The sequence below is a fragment of the Panthera pardus genome, unplaced genomic scaffold, assembly GCF_024362965.1.
Source record: "Panthera pardus isolate Hobbes unplaced genomic scaffold, ASM2436296v1 HiC_scaffold_20, whole genome shotgun sequence".
Taxonomy (NCBI): Eukaryota; Metazoa; Chordata; class Mammalia; order Carnivora; family Felidae; genus Panthera; species Panthera pardus.
Genome location: NW_026526766.1, coordinates 83,000,147 through 83,021,278, shown reverse-complemented (window position 1 = coordinate 83,021,278; position 21,132 = coordinate 83,000,147). Strand labels below are relative to the sequence as shown.

Below are 21,132 nucleotides of genomic sequence, written 5' to 3'. Positions count from 1 at the left end.
GTGTGTGTGTGTGTGTGTGTGTGTGTGTGTGTGTGTGTGTGTGTAAGTAATCTCTACACCAAATGTGGGGCTTGAACTCACAACCCTGAGATCAAGTGTCACATGCTCCATCGACTGAGCCGGCCAGGTGCCCCATCCAAACTTCTTAATTTCTTGTTTCTTTATCTACAACATGATTTCCACTTGGGAAAATAAATATATATATATAAAGTATATATTTATATTATATATATATTTTATTTACTTATTATATATATTTTTTATATAAAATTAAAAGCTAACTTGAGGGTATGACAACACATCTAATATTTATAAGGATGCATTTTTTCCCTTCCAGTTTTATTGAGATATAATTGACACGTAATATTGTACAAGTTTAAGGTATCCAAATAGTGATTTGAGATATACATATATTGAGAAAGGATTACCACAACTAGTTAACGCCCATCACCTTATGTAGTCACAAATCTTTTTTATCTTGTGATGGGAACTTTTAAGATTTACTAAGTAGCTTTCAAAAATAGAATACAGTACTGCTACCCAGAACTTATTTATCTTTTTTTTTTTGATGCATAATTGACATACAATGTCATTCGCTCCAAATATTACTTTCAGGTGTACAACCTAGTGATCTGACAATTCTATACATTACTCAATGCTCACCAAGGTGTCACCGTATGATATTATTACAGTATTATTGGCTTTATGCTCTATGCTAGACTTTTCATCTCTGTGACTTATTTATTTTATAACTGTAGGTTTGTGCCTCTTTATCTCCATCACCTATTTAACCTACCCTCCACACCCCTCCCCTCTGGGACCCATCAGTTTATTCTCTGTATTTAAGAGTCTGTTTGGTTTTTGTTTGTTTGTGTTTGTTTTGTTTTTTAGATTCCACATATAAGTGAAATCATATGGTATTTGTCTTTCTCCCTCTGACTTGTTTCACCTTGCATAATGTCCTTTAGGTCCATCCATGTTGTCATAAATGGCAAGATTTCATTCTTTTTTATGGATGAGTGATATTCCATTGAGTATATATACTACACCTTCTCTATCCATTCATCATCTATCGATGGACACTTCGGTTGCTTCTGTATCTTGGCTATTATAAATAATGCTGCAATAAATATACAGATGCATGTATCTTTTCAAATTAGTGTTTTTGTTTTCTTTGGGTAAATACCCAGTAGCAGAATTACTGGATCTTATGGTATTTGTAGGCATTGTGGTTTTGCAGGAGAATGCCCTCGTTTTGAGGAGAATCCTGTAGAAGTATTTTTGGAGACAACTGAATTCAGTGTGTGATATTCGACTGGCTCCTGGATCACAAAAATCATAATGGATGGGTTTTTTTAATTAAAAAAAATTAAAAAAAATTTTTTTAATGTTTATTTATTTCTGAGACAGAGAGAGACAGAGCATGAGTGGGGAGGGGCAGAGAGAGAGGGAGACACAGAATCCGAAGCAGGCTCCAGGCTCCGAGCCATCAGCACAGAGCCCGACTTGGGGCTCGAACTCACAGACCGTGAGATCACGACCTGAGCCGAAGCCGGATGCTCAACCGACTGAGCCACCCAGGCGCCCCTAATTAAAAAAATTTTTTAGGTGATCTCTATGCCCAACGTAAGACTCAGACTCATGACCCCAAGATCAAGGGTCATACACTCTACTAACTGAACCAGCCAGATACCCGCATAATGGTTGTTATTGAGATAACTGGGGGAATTTGAAAGTAGATTGAATAATAGAGAGCAATACTGCATCCACACAATGGTATTGTGGTTAGGTAGGAGTATGTCCTTGCTTTTAGGAGATTCATGCTCTAGTTTTTAGGGGTGGATCGTTGTGTAAAGTTGTGTAACTTTCAGTTGGTTCATCGGAGAGACGGGGAGGGGGGATTGTTCATTGCATTACTCTTGCAACTTTCTGAAGGTTTGAAAAATTTCAACATAAAAAGTTGGGGAAAAATAATGGCTATGTAGAGAATTTGAAAAAAAATGCAGAGAGGCACAAGGAGTAAAATGGGAATAGCCTGATATCCCACCAGTGAGGAATTATAGCTGTTAGTAACATGATTTTTTTTACATACATAATGTACATATATGTCATAAATTTGGAACCACGTATACTCTGCTCATTTCTCACTCTTTCTTCTGTCATTAAACATGCATTGAAAACACATTTTTTAATGGCCTCTTATGTTCCATCAAAAAATATTCAGTTACTCTCCTGTTGTTTGACATTAAAGCGGTTTCCAGATTTTCTTTAGATTATTGCTATATATTATAATATAAAGAATCCAGTATAATATCTAATATGTGTAATCCATTATCTAATATATACCCAATATATAATACATTATAAAATTCAATATAATCCATTTTAAATAACGCCACAATGAGCATTTTTACACACCAATCTTTGAGGATAAGAGTCCTAGGAGTGGAATTTTGGGGTTAAATGCCCTGAACTTTTTCAAGGATCTTGAACTTAAAAAAAATCCAGCTTTCCTGAGGTATAATTGATACACCAGAAAAAAAACTGTATAGATTTAATACACACTGTTGGATGAGTTTGGACATGTGTATGCATACATCTGTGATGCCCTTACCACAATCAAGGCAATAAACGTATCCATATGCCTCCAATAGTTTCCTTTTTTTCTTATGGGGTGTGTGTGTGTCCCAAGGACACTCACCGTGAGAGCTACCCTCTTAACAAATTTTGAGGTGCACAATACCGTGTTGTGAATCGTAAGCGCTGTGTCATATAGGATTCTGAACTATTTGGCAAATGGCTTTTCAGGAAGCTTGTATCATTTTACACTCCCACTAACAAACTACAAAAGTTAGGCACATCATTGCTAACACTGAGTGTTATTATTAGAAAAAATGTCTTTGCTAGATTTGATAGTGACAACAGCACAGTCAGTGAGAATGGTCCGGTGGACACATTTTGGTCCTTCTCTTGCCTGACTGTCATCGGGACCCTCCCTCCATCTCCAGCCTTCTCCCCCGTCGTGGTGGCTGTGATGTCATTCTCCCCTGGTCCCCGCCTGCCTCCCTGCCTGTGCCTTCTCTCCCCACTTTGCCCGTGCCTCATCTTTACTTGCCTGATAAATTACTGTCCCTGGCCTCTGTCCTTGGCTCCCCTCTCTCCCTCTGCCCACCCTCCTGTGGCATCTTATCCACACTCGGGACTTGCACCACTTTCTCGAGAACTCTTGTACCTCTCCCCAGCCCAGCCCTCCAAGGCAAGATGTCCTAAGGGAACCCACGTGGAAATTCCTGCCCCCCAAGTCAGAGCCCTGGAGAATGTCACTATCTCCAACCTCTGACCACATCCCGTCTATCCGACTTTCTGTAGTATGTCTTGAAACTGTTCCCTTCTTGCCAAGGTCACTGCCGTCACTCAAGTTCAGGCCACCTTCGTCTCCTCCCTGCTCTCCTACTTCCGGCCTCTCCCTGTCCGTCCATCTTCTGACCAGTTGCCAGGTTGATTTTCACAACACACTGTGTGATCGCGTCATCCCCCTGATTAGTACCAGAGGAGGGGCTCCCAGGTCCCGCCTGCCTTGGTTCCTGCCGAGTGTCCAGCTCCCCTGCCCCCGACCCCTCTCATTTAATGCTTCCCCACATGCCCGGCTCTTTAATGCCTGCACAGGTCTGCTCAGCCTGTCCCTTCCTTCGGGAGTGCACATTCTCTTCCTCCTGCCACCCCAGCTAGCCAGCTCCTGCTCCTCCTCAAAGTTCTGTTCACACTCCCACGTTTTGTTTAAAGGACTCGCTGACGCCTTTCCTCCCCTGGGGGAGCTGCCCTCTCTTTCTTTGTACTTCTTTGTACCCTGTGCAGTCCCTATCAGAAACTTCTGGTCTTTTAACTCTCTTATTCATTTCTGTATTCATTTTTCTTGAGGGCAGAGTCTTTGTGTTCCTGTGTCGGGCACAGTGCCAGACACAGAAGTGAAGTTTGTTCAAGGAACGTCTGAATGAATGAATGAATGGGGTAGCGTTTGCCTCGCTGTGGAAAGGCACGGCAAGTCTAGGACCGTAGAGAAGATACAGAGGAGGATGTGCCTCGGAGACACATTCAGAGGTAGGCTTAGCTGGAGAAAGCATCCGTCAGCTGTGGTCCAGCAGCCCCAGGATGCCTTGTTTGGATGACATGCTCTGCTCAAACTCTCTTTGTCAAGTAAGCAGCCCCTTCTCCCAAGAGAGGACGTGCTGCTTCTCTGCTCACAAGCCTGCCATGGCTCCCCAGGGCCCTCGGGACACGCCCAGGCTTCAGAGCCAACCTACCTGTCCCGTATAGTTGGAGCCCACCCAGCTTACTATCCTCACCTCCCCACCTCGCCCCTGCCCTGCGGCCACACCCACCTACCTGCTCTTCTGCAGACCTGGCAAGCCCTATAACCTACCCCCCCCCCCCCCCCGCCTTTGTATGGGCTGTACTTCTCTTTGGAAAGCTCTTCCCTTCTCTCTACTCTCTTCCTCAAAGACCTGGTGTCAGCTTCACCTCCCCAAGGAGGCCTGCCCTCAACGACCAGGTACTCACATCTACCCGAATCTCCTCTGTGATGCAAACAATCCCACTTTCTGCAGCCCACACTCCAGGGACCCACGTCTCAGCCTTGACTCTCCCTCCCTGTGGCCATGGGCCTGTCCCTTGTCACTCCGAGTCTCAGTTGCTCTTTCTGTTCCTTCCCACTCAGGGCATCCCCCCTGTGATTCCCGCCCTCATGGTTTATTAAGAGAATCAGGTATGTTGAAAGGAGAGGCCGGGACAGGCCTGGGTTCAAATTCTGGTTCCTTTGCTAACCAGCTACGTGACCTTGGGTCAGGCACCTCCTCTCTCTCAGCTTACAGTTCCCCACCCTTGCGCTGGAAATCTAACAGCACCACCTGGGTAGCTGGGAGGATTAATGAGGTTGTGGCATGTAAAGTGCTTAACAGAACACCTGTTCTACATCTGGAAAGCTCTCAATGGGTGTTGACCATGATGATTAAACCAGGTAGAGAAAGGATTTATAATAAATTCTAACGTGCTACGGTAGCGGGAGGTATTCGCTGATTTCCCAGAGACTTGTACAAGCTCCAGATGGGAAAAGGGGGGGGGGGGTGGTGGTGCCCACTCCTGCTCACCGTCAGCTGGGGGGTCACTCCTTAGGGGCTCATTTCATTCTCTGGGGTTAGGTAGTGAAACACCCATCCCAGGCCTCGTTTACAGTGATTGGGATTTTGTGGGTCTCCTCAGGGCACCCCAAATCCGCTAACTGTCCCAGGGGAGTCCGGAGTGGGTGGCGGGAATCCACATGGCTGGGACACGGCCGTGGGCCCGCTGTGCCTTCCCACTGGGCATCTGTGGCTGGGCAGTGAGGTTCGGCACCTGGGCGCTGTGCCAGGCGCCCTGAAGCCTGGAGCAGCTGCTCTAATTCATGCAAAGGAAGGCGCCCAGGTTTGCCCTGTCTATTTATAGCTTATTTATGAAGAAGGAAAAACAAGGGCCCAGTTGCCTTAGCAACCAGGAGCATCATGGGCTGCTTTCCCTGCAGTGGGAAATTGGCCAAGACTCCTGGTGGGGGGCACCCCCGGATGTGTGTGTATCCTGACAGAGGATGGGGGTGAACCTTCTAGGACCTGTCCCACTCTGGATTCCTAGCAGCCTACAGGCCACCTCCAGAGGCCCCAAGACAGGGGGGGTGCTTGCCAGGCCCTTGGAAAATCCGGGGTGATGCAGGGGGCCACGCACAGCTGAACTCTCTGTGGAAAGGCACGCTCTGGTCTCTTGGTCTCGGTGCTGACTCCTGTCCTGTGGGTGCCCACCCTGCTGCCTCAGACCCTCTTGGGAACGTCTTCTGGCTGTGATCTGATGCCCCTAAAGGACACTTAGTGCAGTGAACTGAAGGTGTAGTTCCCAGACCAGCACTCCTTAAGGCTGTGATCTGGCCAAGAGCCTGGCACCAAGGAGGGGCTTTAATAAATACTGAATGAACGCATAAATGAAGTGCTTTCATTCAAAGTGCATGGTCTTACTCAGGACGCATGAGGTAAGGGAAACATTGTAATGTTCTCTCATTTTACACATGGGGAAACTGAGATTCAGAGACATGAAGAGACCAGCCTGAGATCACACAGCTGGGAAATAGCTGGGCTGGATGAGAATCCTTAGGGAGGAAACCTTGCTTTTGCTCGGGCAAAGCCCCAGGGAATATGGGAACTTGGGTTCCAGCTGAGCCGTAATCGAAGGGAGGTGTGGTTCTGTGTGTGGTCTGGGGCTGAGAGCCATGTGGTTTATATCTTGACTGCCAGTTGTCAGCTGTGCAGCCTTGAGTCATTGGCTTCACCTCTCTGGGCCTCAGCTGTTTCATCTGTAAAGCGGGGCAGTGTTGCCCGGTCCTTGGGGACCTCTAGCTCCCCGAGAGGGCAGGGACAGTATCTGTCTCCTAATCGTCTGTTTTTCCAGTGTTGGCACAGTCTCAGCGCCTGGGATGATGAGGAGATCCTGTGTACAAAGCAGATTGGGTGTTCTCAGGGAAGGTGGGTTGTTAACTATATTACTAGGGAACTGAGGCACAGAGAGCTTGATGGTTCCCCTGAGATCACACAGCCAAATCCAGAGCTTTACTGGTCTGTCAAGTTTTGGGGCCCTTGCTGGGGATTAAGTGGGACTGTGTCCACATCCTGGGGAGGGCATTCTGGACAGGGTTGCAGTCCCAGGGGACAGCAGTCATGTTGGACAGGGAGGCTGAAGCAGGGGTCTCTGAGTGCTGGGGACCGGGAGCTGCCCTTCAAACCACTGAAGGGACCGAGGCCCTGTCACAGGCTGAGTGGAGCTTGCCTGGCCTTGGGCTGAGCCTCTCAAAGGCCAGGCCCAGGCTGCCTGGAGGCTCTCTGTCGCCCTCTGCTGGCTCCAACTGTCTTTGCTGGGCCACCTCCAGAGGCCCCAAGACCGGCGGCAATGCCTCCCCTCCAGCTGTCTGAGAGCGATAACGGTACCTAAGAGATCCACGTAAGAGGAATGCCCCGGGACAAACCGAGATCACAAATCATTTCCAAATCCTTCCATATCCTGGGTCTCACCCAGACTCTATGGCAACACAGGCGCCCTGCCACCGCCCTCTGGGGGCTGCGGGCTGCTGTGCTTCCTTTGCCGCAATCGCATTCGAGTCATCACTGTATCTGGTGATTGGCTGCCCATCGTTGACGTTCCTTGGCATGTAGAAGCATCACACACTTCTGCCTTCAAGTCCACAAAGCTCTCCCTGTGTAAACTGTCTGTAAACTTCAAGTCCACAAAGCTCTCCCTGTGTAAACTGTCTGTAAACTCGCCCCACCTTTATTTATTTATTTATTTAGAGACAATGCAAGTGGGGGAGGGGCAGAGAGAGAAGGAGAGAGAGAGAGAGAGAGAGAGAGAGAGAGAGAGAGAGAGAATCACAAGCAGGCTCTGTGCCATCAGCACAGAGTCCGATGTGGGGCTTGAGCCCAAGAACCATGAGGTCATGACCTGAGTCAAAATCAAGAGTCGTCGCTTAACCAACTAAGCCACCCAGGCGCCCATAAATTTCCCCTTTTTAATAGGACATCAGTCATACTGGGTTAGGAGCTACCCCAATTCCCTTTTTTGTTGTTTTTTTAATGGTTATTTTTGAGAGAGAGAGTGCGAGAGGGGGAGGGGCAGAGAGAGAAGAAGACAGAAGTTCGGAAGCAGGGTCTGCGCTGATAGCAGAGAACCAATGTGGGGCTCAAAACCCTGTGTGTGGGGGGGGGGTGGGCCTGGGTGGCTCAGTTGGTTGAGCGTCCAACTCCGGCTCGGACATGATCTCACAGTTCGTGAGTTCGAGCCCCATGCCGGCCTCTGTGCTGACAGCTCAGACCAGGCTTCGGATCTTCTCTCTCTCTCTCTCTCTCTCTCTCTCTCTGCTCCTCTGCTGCTCATGTTCCATCTGGCTCTCTCTCAAAAATAAATAAACATTAAAAAAATTAAATAAAAAAAAAGAAAAGAAACCAATGCGGGGTTCATAAGATCATGCCCTGAGCTGAAGTTGGATGCTTGACTGACTGAGCCACCCAGGCGCCCCCCTAATGACCTCTGTAACTTAATTGCTTCTGTAAAGGCCCTGCATCCAAATTAGGTCACATTCTGAGGTATTGGGGGTTGGGACTTCAACATAAGAATCTAGGGGTGACAGGGGCGCCTGGGTGGCTCAGTCAGTTGGGTGTCTGACTTTGGCTCAGGTCATGATCTCACAGTTCATGGGTTCGAGCCCCACATTGGGCTCTGTGCTGACAGCTCAGAGCCTGGAACCTGCTTCGGATTCTGTGTCTCCCTCTCTGCCCTTGCTCATGCTCTGTCTCTCCCTCAAAAATAAAGAAACATTAAAAAAATAAAAAATATATAAAAAAAGAATCCTGGGGTGACAAAATCCAGCCCCTAACATGCGGAGAGGAGGTACATCTGGTTCATCTTGTGTTCATTCCCTTGAGGCTGGGCCCAGGGCAGGAGTGAGAGAGTTTGATGAATATTGTAGAGGCGGTTCTAGGATTATTTCCTGACTCCCACGGCGTCCAGGGCATGTCAAACTGTCCTGTCTTGGTCTTATGGTGACGAGTCTCTGTCATCAGGAAATGGACTTCTCTAGAGCGGAGCTCAGATCTTCTCATTTTTGACAATCACCAGAGGATATACTCAGACTTTTTCATCAGTAGATTCCTGTGGAGGTAGGTAGGTGAGCCTTCATTTTCCTAATTCCACACAAAAGGCCCAGAAAAGTAATGAAAGAGAATTCAATCTTTGACAAATATTTATTGAACACACAGTTGTGACAGACTATGTCACTTCATTCCACAGTTACTGAGGCTGTCGCTTACTTGCTATGAAATGAATGTATTAATATTAAGTACTATTTATTGAAAAGCTGCTATATGCCAGGGATACAAGCTTTCCATGTACAATTTTCAATTCTTACAGCAGCCTTTTACAAATCAAAATAAAATTAATCTAACATAAAATGCACCGTGCAGTTCGGTGGTTTTTAGTATATTCACAATGTCATGTAATCATTACCACAGCCTAATTCCAGAACATTGTCATCACTCCAAAAAGAGACTTTGTGCCTCTCAAACAGTCACTCCCCATTTTCTCCCCCCATTTCCTAGCAACCACTAGTCTAGTTTCTCACTGGAAACTAGTGATTTGTCTAGTATGGATTTCACAGAAATGGAACCATACTACATGTGATTTTTTTGTTTTTGTTTTTGTGCTTAGCTTCTGTCACTTAGTGTAGTATTTTCAAAGTTCATTCCTGTTGTGGTATTTATCAATGCTTCATTCCTTTTAATGGCCAAGTAATATTCTGTTGTATGGATGTACCACATTTTGTTTCCAAATGATGGACATTTGGGTGGTTTCTATTATTTGGCTATTATGAATAATGCTGCTATGAATGTTTGTGTACACGTTTTTGTGAACATATGCTTTTGATTCTCTTGGGTGTATACTTCAGAGACAAATTGCTCAGTCTATGTTTAACATTTTGGGCAACTGCTGAACTGCTTCCCAGCAGATGTGTATGAGGGTTCGGGGTTCCCCATAATCCTCGCCAACTTTTGTTATTTTCTGTCTTTTTAATTATAGCCATCCTAGCGGGTGTCCATTGTGGTTTTGGCTTGCATTTCCCTAATGACCGATGATGTTGAGCATCTTCTCATGTGCTTCTTGTTTATTTTCACAGCAGTCTCTTGAGATAGCAGTTATTTCCATTTGGCAGCAGAGGAAAGAGATTCAGAACTGAGAGGACTCGCTCAGTGTAAGGAGGACGTGGCACTGTGCCTGGAACTCGCGTGTGTCTGTGTCCTAAGCCCCCATGGAGTCTGATCAACAGTAGACACGGCTCTGGTGTGGTCAGCAGGAGTCTGGTCTCCCGTGCCACCAACTTGGACAAGTCCTTTCCCGGCCCCCAGCGTTAGTTACTCCTCCGCGCCACTTGGGGCGAAATACTCCAAACACGTCCGGGGTCCTCTAGGAGTCCAGAACTCTAAGATCAATCGCCCCGGCGCGGAGTTTGCCCCGCCCCTTCAGGCCAGGTCGCCGCAGGCGCCGGAAGTGCCCTGCTCTTTTTTGCTAGTTCCCGCCCGTGTTCCGGAAATACTTTCTCGGGAAGATGGCGGCTGTGTCGGTCTATGAGTCCCCGGTCGGAGGTTTCTCTTTTGATAACTGTCGCAGGTGTGGCCGTGCTCCGGGCCAGGTTCAGGGCGGGAGCGGGAGTGCGGTGCCGGGGTCGGAGCTGGGCCGCGCGGTCTGATCTGGGAAGTCCAAATGAAGGGTGAACGGCGGGGCCTGCGGCCTGCGCCCCGCGGCCCGTGTGACTCAGGGGAATGAGGGCCTGAGAGTGGGTTTCTCTCAAAGCCGAGTTTGCCTTTCCGCTTGCCCAGCGCGCCCGGCCAGTCCCCATCTCTGCCTCCTTGGGCGAGATGCGGCCCCTCTCTGACGCTTTGCATGCCGAATAACGCGACACTAGTCCTGATCTTGAGGGGATTCGGTGAACAGAGGGATGGAAAGCGAATAGTAGCTTTTCTCTTCCTGAGTTCCCTATTAGACCTTCTTCGTGCCAGTGCGGCGCAAGGTGGTCCTGCCCTTCGACGCTTTATTCTCTGCTTTGCTTTCAGAAATGCCGTCTTGGAAGCTGATTTTGCGAAGAAAGGGTACAAGCTTCCAACGGCCCGGAAGACTGGCACGACCATCGCGGGGGTGGTCTATAAGGTGAGCAGGGATAGGCCACCAGCAGCAGTGACAGCTGATTACGGGATGCAGGCCACTTGGCCTCCATTCGCTTCTCTGGGCTCTGTCAAGAAGGGTGCATATTTCAGAGAACGTCAGGAAAAGGGCCTTTGGGATTTGTCGGGAGGTTTTGTGCGTTTAGTAACAGTTTATATTCTTTCTTCACTTTGCAGAATTTTTGACAGGAGACCAATACTTTTCTGTCTTAACGTACTGCTTTGGGAAGCAGGGTGATATAATGGGAGAATACAAGATTTCTGGTCAGACAGGTGTATGTAGCCATTTAACTTTTATGCTGCTTCCAGCTTTGGGCAAGTCACTTCTCACAGCCACGCTTTCCTGCCCATCAAACGAACAGAGTAACTCCTGCCTTAAATTGTTGAAAGGGTCGAAAGAGAGAATGGTTATCGTGGTTAAAGATAAAGGGTGGCATATTTTATTTTATTTTATTTTTTGAACTTTATTTATTTTGAGAGAGAGAGAGAGCGAGTTTGCACACATGCGTGAGCAAGGGAGGGGCAGAGAGAGAAGGAGAGAATCCCAAGCAGGCTCCATGCTGTCAGCGCAGAGCCCGACTTGGGGCTCCATCTCACCAGCCCCTCAAGGGTTTGGGGGGAGCAGGGGACGGCTAACATTGTTTTCCCTAGAGTAGAGAGCTGCGGGTTTGTATATGTGAACTTGTTTTAAAATATATGTTTTTAAAAATAGGATGGCATAGTTCTTGGAGCAGATACAAGGGCAACTGAAGGGATGGTTGTTGCTGACAAGAACTGTTCAAAAATACACTTCATATCTCCTAACATTTAGTAAGTATCAGTTAGTTTGAATAGCTCTTATATTTTCAAACTTGCCAGAGCCAACATTGAATTTACTGCGTTCCTTACTAAAACCTGTTGTTTAACTTGTATTTTCTTTTTATCTCCCTTAAATGGTATTTTCATCTGCCTGTCACCTGAGCTGGTTATCCTCACGTTCTCTCTTTGCTTTAGTCTTTAATTCGCTTGGTCCCAGTTCTGTTTCAGCTGTTCCGTCTGCTAAAGCCTTAGTTCATATGCTTGTTTCTCAGCTGGACTATTGCATTTGTCATTTGTTTGTTTGTTTGTTTGTTTGTAGCAGATTAAAACCCCCAAGTCATTTTTTACCTTGAGAGAGAGCTCAGGGGAGGGGCAGAGAGAGAGAATCCCAAGCAGGCTGTACAGGATCAGTGCAGAGCTTGTTGTAGGACTTGAACTCACAAACCATGAGATCATGACCTGAGCCGAAGTCAGCTGCTTAGCTGGCTGAGCCACCCAGGGGCCCCTGCATTTGTCATTTAAATGGCCTCTTTGCCTTTGGTCTCTTTATTATCTGTTCTTTTGCCATATTGAATTTTGTAAAACACAGATCTGATTATGTCTTTTTCTTCTTTAAAAACATTTCAAGAGACTTTTCACATTTCCACACTGCTTTCAGAATAAAATTGAAACTCTGTAGCATGATATTTAAGATCTTGCACAATGTCACAAAAATTTACCTTTTCAGCGTATTTAGCTGCCATCATCTTGTGTTCCAGTTACAGCCAGACCGTCCCTGTTCGCTTCATCTCTAAGCTCTTTCACCTTTGCTTTTGCCAGTCCCTCTGCTTAGAATTGCCCTTTCCTCTTGTTTTTACAGTGTTTCTTATTTGATCCTTTCAAATCCAGCTCATATGAAACCTCTTCTCAAAGATCAGAATTAATCACTCTCTCCTCCAGTTTCCCATAGCATTTTGTACTAATGCTACTATATCGTATTATATAAGGTATTAGAAATTTTGCCTACTTTTGTTTCCTGCACTCAACTTTGCAATCAAGTACCAGGACTGTTTCATATTTTCTTTATTCTCAGCACTTTGTAATGGCTGGTACCTGGTAGTAAATGCTTGGTGAATGTTAAATTTTAAGGTTTTTAATATGTCTTGCTCTTTGGTACAACTCAGATATGTTTTTAGGAGTAGTAAAATGCTCAGTCTGGTAAGAGCACAGAAGCTAATGATTTGAAATGTTCTGTTGAGGCACAGAAAATATATTTGCATATAACAAGATGAGTGTTCTCAGTTATGTAAGATTAGAGTAGTTAACAGCGCAGAATATGCGCAAAAACATCTCTCTGTGTACCTAAACTTGATGGAAGTTATCCAAGAAGCTCCACTTCTAATTGAGCCCTTTGGCAATTGAATTTCATCTAAGTTTCTAATTGTATTTTTTAGTTGTTGTGGTGCTGGGACAGCTGCAGACACAGACATGACAACCCAGCTCATTTCTTCCAATTTGGAGCTCCACTCTCTCTCCACTGGCCGCCTTCCCAGGGTTGTGACGGCCAATCGGATGCTGAAGCAGATGCTTTTCAGGTAAGATTCCAGGATAGGGATTTCTATAGCATCTTTTTCTTATGTCTTAGGTTTTTGGCATCTGGGAACCTAGAAACTACAGAAAAAGCATTCAGGTATACACATTTTATTCTAGAAATCAGATGTTAACCATTTTAATTTCAGAAGGCTTTTTGATTATGTATTTGAATTCATGGGGTCTGTTTTTTTCCCCCATGAAGGTAACACATGTGACCAACCAAGTCATTTCCTGAGGCATAGGGTATTACTGGATTACAAACAGTCCTCTTTTGTTTATAGAAAGAAAGTTACCTTTGAGTTCATCTTGTGAACACAGACACAGACAGTTGGTTTTTTTCTCTCTCTTGTAGGGACAAAGTAGCAGTGAAATAAAAAATTGTATTTGTAGTTGGCTGTGAGTGGGTATAATAACATTAATATTAACCCACATTTGCCTGTCTCTTTGTGCTGGGTCCTGTGCTTTGTGCTTTATGCACGATCTCCTTTTATCCTTGGAACTCTGAAATAGGGACTGTTAACATCAATATTTAAGTGAAACTGAGGCTTACAGAAGTATAGTCACTTGTCTGATCTGACCTTCATGCCATGCTGACTCCCACCCACAGCTCCTCTCAGTTTTGTCTCCTTTTTTTCCTTAATCACATCATCACTTTACATTTGTGTAGGTCTCCTGGTTTTCAAATCCTAAGTCTCTTTTCTCATTTGCTTCTCATTTGCTCCTCGTAAAGAGAAGAGAGGCCGTGTATTAGAGCAGAGCTTGGAAACAGCCTGAGCATTTAGTCATGGGTTAGAATACCAGCTTCTCTTTTGGAGACCTGCATTACCTTTAATAGATTCCTCTTTCTCTTTCTCTCTCTCTCTCTTTTTTTCTTTTTGAAGTTGATCAGAGGCCTTTATTATTCTGGTCCTCCTCATTCATTAAGCAGCTTACAAAAAACATTTTCTTTATCTCTGCTCCGAGCAGCAGCAGCTGTATCGAGGCCTGCAAGATTAAAGGGAAGCAGGAATAGAAAGCAAAGATTGTAAGCTGCCAGCACACAGGCCATGTTCTGCTTGTAGAGAAATTATATTTGGGTCACAGTGTCTTTAAAATTATAGTGGTCAATAAATCTAAATTGGGGAGATTGGAATTAAAAATCTGGATTTCTGGCTTTTTTAAAAAATGTTTTTATTTATTTTTTCTGGCTTCTTTTGAAAAAATTCAGAAAGAGGGTGGGATGATAGGCAGCAGTAATCTTCTGGAACTGAGTGGCAGATGTTGCCTTTAGAAGTGGGAGAAGTGCTGTGGTCTGTCGGTCCTTGCCTGGTTTCACTTCCTGCTTGCCTGGCCCTTGCCTTCCTGTGAACTTGTGGGTCTTTGTGAGTCTAGCATGGCCCTGGGCTCTCAGCACATGGCTGTGAGGCACAGCGTAGCTGTGTAGCAAGGGCTGTGGCATAGTTCCCATTTTACAGGTGGGAAGACCAGGACTTAGAAGTTTATGGGTAGGAAGTCTAGTTGTATCTACCTAATCCGTGCTCTGGCTGTACTGAGCCCTTATGTCAGTGATTTTCTTTTGTTTATGTCCATGGGCATCGTTGTAATCCTGGAGAATTACCGCTTATCAAATAAATTTTCCCAGTACAGTGGTGAGAACTTGTTAAAGCACATCTGTTATCAAGAGTTCTGAAGACCTTTGTGATTTTGATTTTAAATTTAAAGCTCCCTCTGGTGGTTTGTGTGGTGCATTACATTTAAAACAATTTTTAAACTTGTAAAATTGCAGTTAATAGCAAATGTTCAAGATTCTTTCCAGTCATCTCGCTAAACCTAGCAGATGTTTCTGTTAATCTCTTTAGAGTGTTTTAGGAATTCTAAATTCACTTTTTTCAACGTTTTAATGTTTTTAGTTACTTTGCAAAATTTGCAAAATTTTAGTTACTTTGCACAAATTAAATTTTACCAAAGTTTTGAGAGGATCATTTAAAAATTTAACCAGGATGCTTGTGGTTCATTATATCTTCTTACATTTTTGTTGAGTTACATAAAATGAGTTACAAAAAATAAAGTGATATAAGGGGGAAAAACAGAGGATTTGACTTTAGAGGTTTTGGTTCAGGTCTCATCTAAAGCACTTAGAGTTGTGTGACCTTGGGCTGTTCATCTGACCTTTCTTAACCTCATTTTCTTCCTCAGTAAAATGAGGATAATAGTTTCTGACTCTGACTTGAGGAGGAAATGAATAAAGAAGCAAGGCTTACAATAATGCCTAGTACAGGGCCTGATGCACAGTTAGATCCCCATAAAATTCAGAGGCTGAGAAAGAGAACAAGATGTAGTCAAGGTGCTATTACTGTTCTATTTTTCCCAGAGTGACCCATTTCTGTGTAGGTGAGTTGGTGAAGAAAGGGGGTTTGATAAATAGAAGTGGACATCTTTTCCCTCATTTAAGCAGTTTTTTTTATTTTACTTGTATGATGGCTGGATGTATTACTGTTCCTTCTGAGCATGAGCCTCCTAGTTGAATCTAATAGAAGTCTTTGGTTCTGTATTCTAGAAACTCTTTGAATATATAGAGACTCTTTTATTTATTATATTAGTGGTGCTTTTTTTTCTTAGGAAAGAATAAATATACATTGTAAAAAAGTTGGAAAATACTGAAAAGCCCAAAGGAAAAGGTAAAGATTTTACAATTCAGGGAGAATCACGTTTTGGTTGGGTATGTGTACTCCCACTCTTTTAAGTTGTTTGTTCACCCATTCATTTGTTCCTTCTTTGCTTCCTTCCTTATTACTAGTGTGTGTTCACAGTAAAACTTAAGACAGAAGATAAGAGATAAACTAAAAATACAAAAATTATCTGAGTTCCTACTACCCATAAGCAATTGGTGCTAGCAGGTTGCTGTATGCCTTTCAAGCTTTTTTTCCACTTACTAATACATATTTTGTTCCATAAAAATGGGATCATAGTTGTATATTCTATCCTAGAATACAACCTAATCTTCCCATCTGCCAGTTCGTGTTGCATAGTTTCCATTTGGAGCATTTCAAAATGAATATCACCTTTGAAACAATTTTTGTAAAAGTAACATGCGATGATTATAAAAAATTCCTACAGTGGAAATGTGAAAAGAAGGAAGTAAATGTTACGTGATGTTTCGTTACTTAGACACAGATATTGTAAACCTTTGAGAACTATCTCTTCCAGACGTTTTATACTGTTGCTTATGTGCTCATTTATTACCAAAATGGAATCCTGTGTGTGGTTTTGTAACTGACCTGTTCTCATAATAGTATATCATGATTGCTGTTCCCAGTGGTAGAAGGGTTTTTACCTTGAGCCCACAGAGGTGTTCTGGAGACCTGTAACCCTCCCAAAACAGTAGAACCTGTGTGTACATTGTTATGGGGTCAGGGTTCCACAATATGAATCCGTTTTTAAAGGGGTCTATGACCCATCAGTATTAACTTTTGGTGGTATCGCAGTATTCCATTCTCTAGATGTGCCATAATTTAACCAGTTTTTGAATTTTAACAATATTGCTCGTTTTAAGGTAGTCCATGAACCTTTGAAACATAGAACCTTTAGGTACTTACTTGTGTGATTGATTTCTCAGGCTGTATTCTAAAGTAAATTCCTAGAAGTGGATTATTGAGTCAAAGGTATGCATGTTGAACATTTTGATACATACTGCCAAAACCACCCTTTGGAAAGGTTGTACTAAGTTGCACTACCATCAGTAGTGTAGGAGAAATAGCCAAACTATGGAAAGAGCCCAAATGTCCATTGACTGATGAATGGATAAAGAAGATGTGGTATATGTGTTCAATGGAATATTACTCAGCCATCAAAAAGAATGAAACCTTGCCATTGAAATCTTGCAACCACGTGGATGGAGCTAGAATGTATTATGCTAAGTGAAATAAGTCGGTTAGAGAAAGGCGGATACCATATAATTTCACTCGTGGAATTTAAGAAACAAAACAGGTGAACATAAGGGAAGGGAGATAAAAGAAGAGAGTTGGAAGCAAATCTTAGGAGACTTTTTTTTTTGTTTGTTTGTTTGTTTGTTTTGGGGAGTGGGGAGGGACAGAGAGATGGAGGCACAGAATCCAAATCAGGTTACAGGCTCTGATCTGTCAGCATAGAGCCCGATGCGGGGCTCGAACTCACAGACTGCAAGATCATAACCTGAGCCGAAGTCGGTCGCTTAACCAACTGAGCCACCCAGGCGCCCCAAGAGACTTTTAACTATAGAGAACAAACTGAAGGTTGGTGAAAGGAGATAGGTGGGGGATGGGCTAGATGGGTGATGGGTATTAAGGAGGGCACTTGTGATGGGCACTCGGTGTTCTATGTAAGCGATGAATCACTAAATTGCACACCCTGAAACCAGTTTTACTGTATATGTTAACTAGAATTTAAATAAAAACTTGAAATTAACAAAAATAGTGTATGAGAAAACGTCACACAGATCTGGATCGTGTAGTGTTCTGTTGCATAGCTGTATATATATCAATTTGTTTAGCTAGTTCTGTTTCCGCTTTTTTGGCATCATAAACTGTTGCAGTAAACATCCTTGTGCATTTATTTCTGTGTATCTGTCTTAGTATATCCTTAGAATTTGATTCCTGGAAGTAGCGTTTCTGGGTCAGTTTTTGAGGATTACAATAACTTGCCAAAGTATTTTAGATTCTTTTAAAGACATCAGACAGGTTATATTTAGCTTGGAGGGGAACTAACTGATTATTGTTGACTTTATGTAAACACTGTGTCTGGTAGGCAGTTGGGGTAGTGGGTCAGGCACTGGACCTTGCTGGGGGTGGTGGGTCTGTTAATTCCCCCTCCTTATCCCAGAGCCCAGAGAGCTAGTCTTGACCCTGCTATTACCTCATGTGGCTTAGGACTTGTTTCTTTTCCTCTGCCTGGGCCTCTGTTTTAAGACTGTTTTAAAATCCTTTCCTGCTCTTTAATTTTTCACTTCTAACTGGAAGATTCTTTTTTTTTTTTTTTTTTAAGATTTTATTCCTTTAATTTCTATACCTAGTGATCAAGATCAAGATGAGGAGTCACACGCTGTACCAGGCGCTCCTGGAAGATTCTTTCTGAAAGAAGTTTGGTAGTCAGGCATGGGGGAAATACTGGAGTTGACTATTCTGGTTACCTAGAGCACTTCGTGATGAGTAGTTATGTCTCAGACAGTCTATAGTTAGGGCTTTGATTGGTTCTTGTGTTTATTTGTATCAGTTTTAACAATTGTATCATTAGGCAAATTCAGCATGTGCTCATTTCATTTTTCTTCCCAAAGAGCTAAAGGCACATAGTGGAGGGCTTTAAATCTAGCACGTGTATCTAGCATAGCAATTCTCATGGTAAAAAATGGAACAAATACAGGGAAAGCAATCTGTAGAGGTAGAAAACCAACCAGATAAAGGACACAGAGGAGGAGATAAGTGCACAATTACACGGAGGTAGGGTGGGGTGGGAAAGGTATCCCCCCGCCATGTTCCTGAAGAGGCGTAGCTTCGTCCTGTGGGCAGCAGCAGTGGGTTTTATAGGGTATTGTGGAGTTATTCTGCCGTTCACTTCCATGTATGATGGAATATTTTTCTCTTACCCAATATGAGCTTATATCTATGATTATAATTTTGTGGGTTTATTCAAAAGAGAAGGTGTTTTGACATGAGCCATCTTCCTGTGAGGCTGTGGTGAGGTGAGGTTGAGAATTTGAACAGCTTGAGTTTAGCCGCTCCTCAGAGTTTACTTTGAAAGTAGCTTATGTGCTAATCACTGAGAGGTGTGATGGGAAGGGGGCCGATAAATTTTGGAGTAAGCCAAGCTTGGCTCTGAGAGATTGGGCTGGCACTTAAGGTCTTTGGGTTCATTTTCTCTTCTCTAAAGTGAGAATGATCCTCTTTTAAAGGGAGTTCTGTGACTAAGGAAATAGGCACGTTGGAGGGCCTCACACAATTGAGTCTGTATGGGCTGATAGTGGTGTTCCAACTCATGTTCCTTCAGTCCACATTTTGTTCCCATCAAACAGTAACCACTTAATGAAACAGTAGCAGTGTAAGAAAGCCTTTTGTTGTCTGACTTCTTCTCATACAGCTTTTGGGTAAGTTACAGTGATGCATTGTAGACTCATTTTTTTTTTTTTTCTTATACATACTCTGATCACCAGGTATCAAGGTTACATTGGTGCAGCCCTAGTTTTGGGGGGAGTAGATGTTACTGGACCTCACCTCTACAGCATCTATCCTCATGGATCAACTGATAAGTTGCCTTATGTCACGATGGGTGAGTGTAACATTTCCCTGATGTTTCAGAATCCTCTTATTTGCCAAAGTGGTCTCTTAAAGAGCTGGGCTATTTCCTATTAGAGGAGCCAGGGCAATATAGTGCTTTGATTCATTCTGCAACATTTATTGAGTTCCTCCTATGGGTTAGGCCCTGTTCTAGGTGCTTGGGATATAGCAGTGAACACAAGTTAAAGATTCTTGCTTGCAAGGAGTTTGTATTTTAGTGGGGGTAGACAGACAGTAACAACAACTGTTACAAATATATTAATATTTTAGAAAGTGATAAATACTAGGAGAAAAAGTTACGCAGGTGATTCTGTACTACACTTACACAAGATACTACCTTTGGGGGAAACTGGGTCGAGGCTGTATAGAAACCCAGTGTATTATTTCTTATATCCACATGTGAATTTACCATCATCTCAAAACAAAAGGTTAAAAAAATTAATGCAGGGTAAGGGGGCTTTGGAGTGTGGGAGTGGAAGTCAGAATATAGTATTAAATAGAACAAAGTAGGCCTCAGGGTCAGGTTTCAGCGGAGAGAAGTTAGAGTGGAAGCCTCGTGGTGGGAACACGTCTAGTACATGCGTTGACTTTTTTTTTTAACCGAGGGTGACTGGGGCCCCTCTTAATTTCTGAGAGATCAGAGGCATTTAATTCCTCTCCGAACCTTGATTTCCTCACCTGTGAAATGGTATCAATAATATCTACCATATACACCAGGTTGTAAGGATTAGAAGTAATGTATATAAAGCATCTGGTCAAATGCCTGGTCTATAATAGTGGTTACTCTTTTCAGACTAGCTTTCTACATTTGTATTTAGCTCTAAAGGCTAGTCAAGAGTATTTTTTTTTTTTTTAACGTTTATTCATTTTTGAGAGACACAGAGCACTAGTGGGGGAGGAGCAGAGAGAGAGGGAGACAAGAATCCGAAGCAGGCTCCAGGCTCTGAGCTGTCAGCACAGAGCCCGACACGGGGCTTGAACCTACAAACTGTGAGATCATGACCTGAGCTGAAGTCAGACGCTTAACCGACTGAGCCACCCAGGCACCCCAAGAGTAATTTTTGTTTTTAATGATCACACACACGTGCATGCAAACACTTACACACAAAGGAGTGATAAAATTGGGATTTTCAAATTACGACTTTTCTGTTAAATTTCTGAGTCAAATTGTGTAGGTGCAGAAATTTGAACAGGTCATGTGTAGCTGGTATTTTTCCAGCTGTTGTTTACCTCTTATGTTTTTTGTCTTGGTATCTTGGCTCTGAAGAGCTAGGAGAACTGCCTTGAATAGTTTGGAAATTGCCAGTTTGAGACCTTGCTATTCCATTGTGCTCTCTAGCCTCTTAGAAGGTTTTTAGACAACAGATGTTCCCTGTTTGCTGGGGAGAATGATTTACCCCCAGATACCATATGGGAGAGTCTTTGTAATTATTTTAAAATGAAGATACTTACAGTAATTTTAGAATTGTTCGGAATTGCTTTATTCAAATATATTTGTTATCTCCATCAAAGTACTGTTTTTATTTCTCCCTGTTTGATTGATGCCCTTAAATGGTGGTAAAGATGAATTAGCTCTTTCCCTTAAGTAGTTGCTTTTCTTCTTTTTTTTTTTTAACTGTAAAAGAATTTCACACTTGCAGAAAAGTAACAGTAATGTACTTTTTACTCCTATGTACTCTTTACTCATATGTGTCAGTTAA

At 43.5% G+C, this 21,132-nt stretch overlaps 1 protein-coding gene across 1 annotated transcript in view; it reads left to right on the top strand.

The window, feature by feature from the left end:
* Positions 1 to 10,109: 10,109 nt before the first annotated feature.
* The window catches only part of PSMB7 (proteasome 20S subunit beta 7), a 58,816-nt gene continuing 47,793 nt past the window's right edge, over positions 10,110 to 21,132 (top strand). The window contains exons 1-5 of the mRNA XM_019421182.2: positions 10,110 to 10,227; positions 10,671 to 10,764; positions 11,491 to 11,588; positions 13,010 to 13,150; positions 19,309 to 19,424. Of these exons, the coding sequence (XP_019276727.1) occupies positions 10,166 to 10,227; positions 10,671 to 10,764; positions 11,491 to 11,588; positions 13,010 to 13,150; positions 19,309 to 19,424 (511 nt within the window). The 5' untranslated portion in view covers positions 10,110 to 10,165. The remainder of the gene's footprint in view (positions 10,228 to 10,670; positions 10,765 to 11,490; positions 11,589 to 13,009; positions 13,151 to 19,308; positions 19,425 to 21,132) is intronic.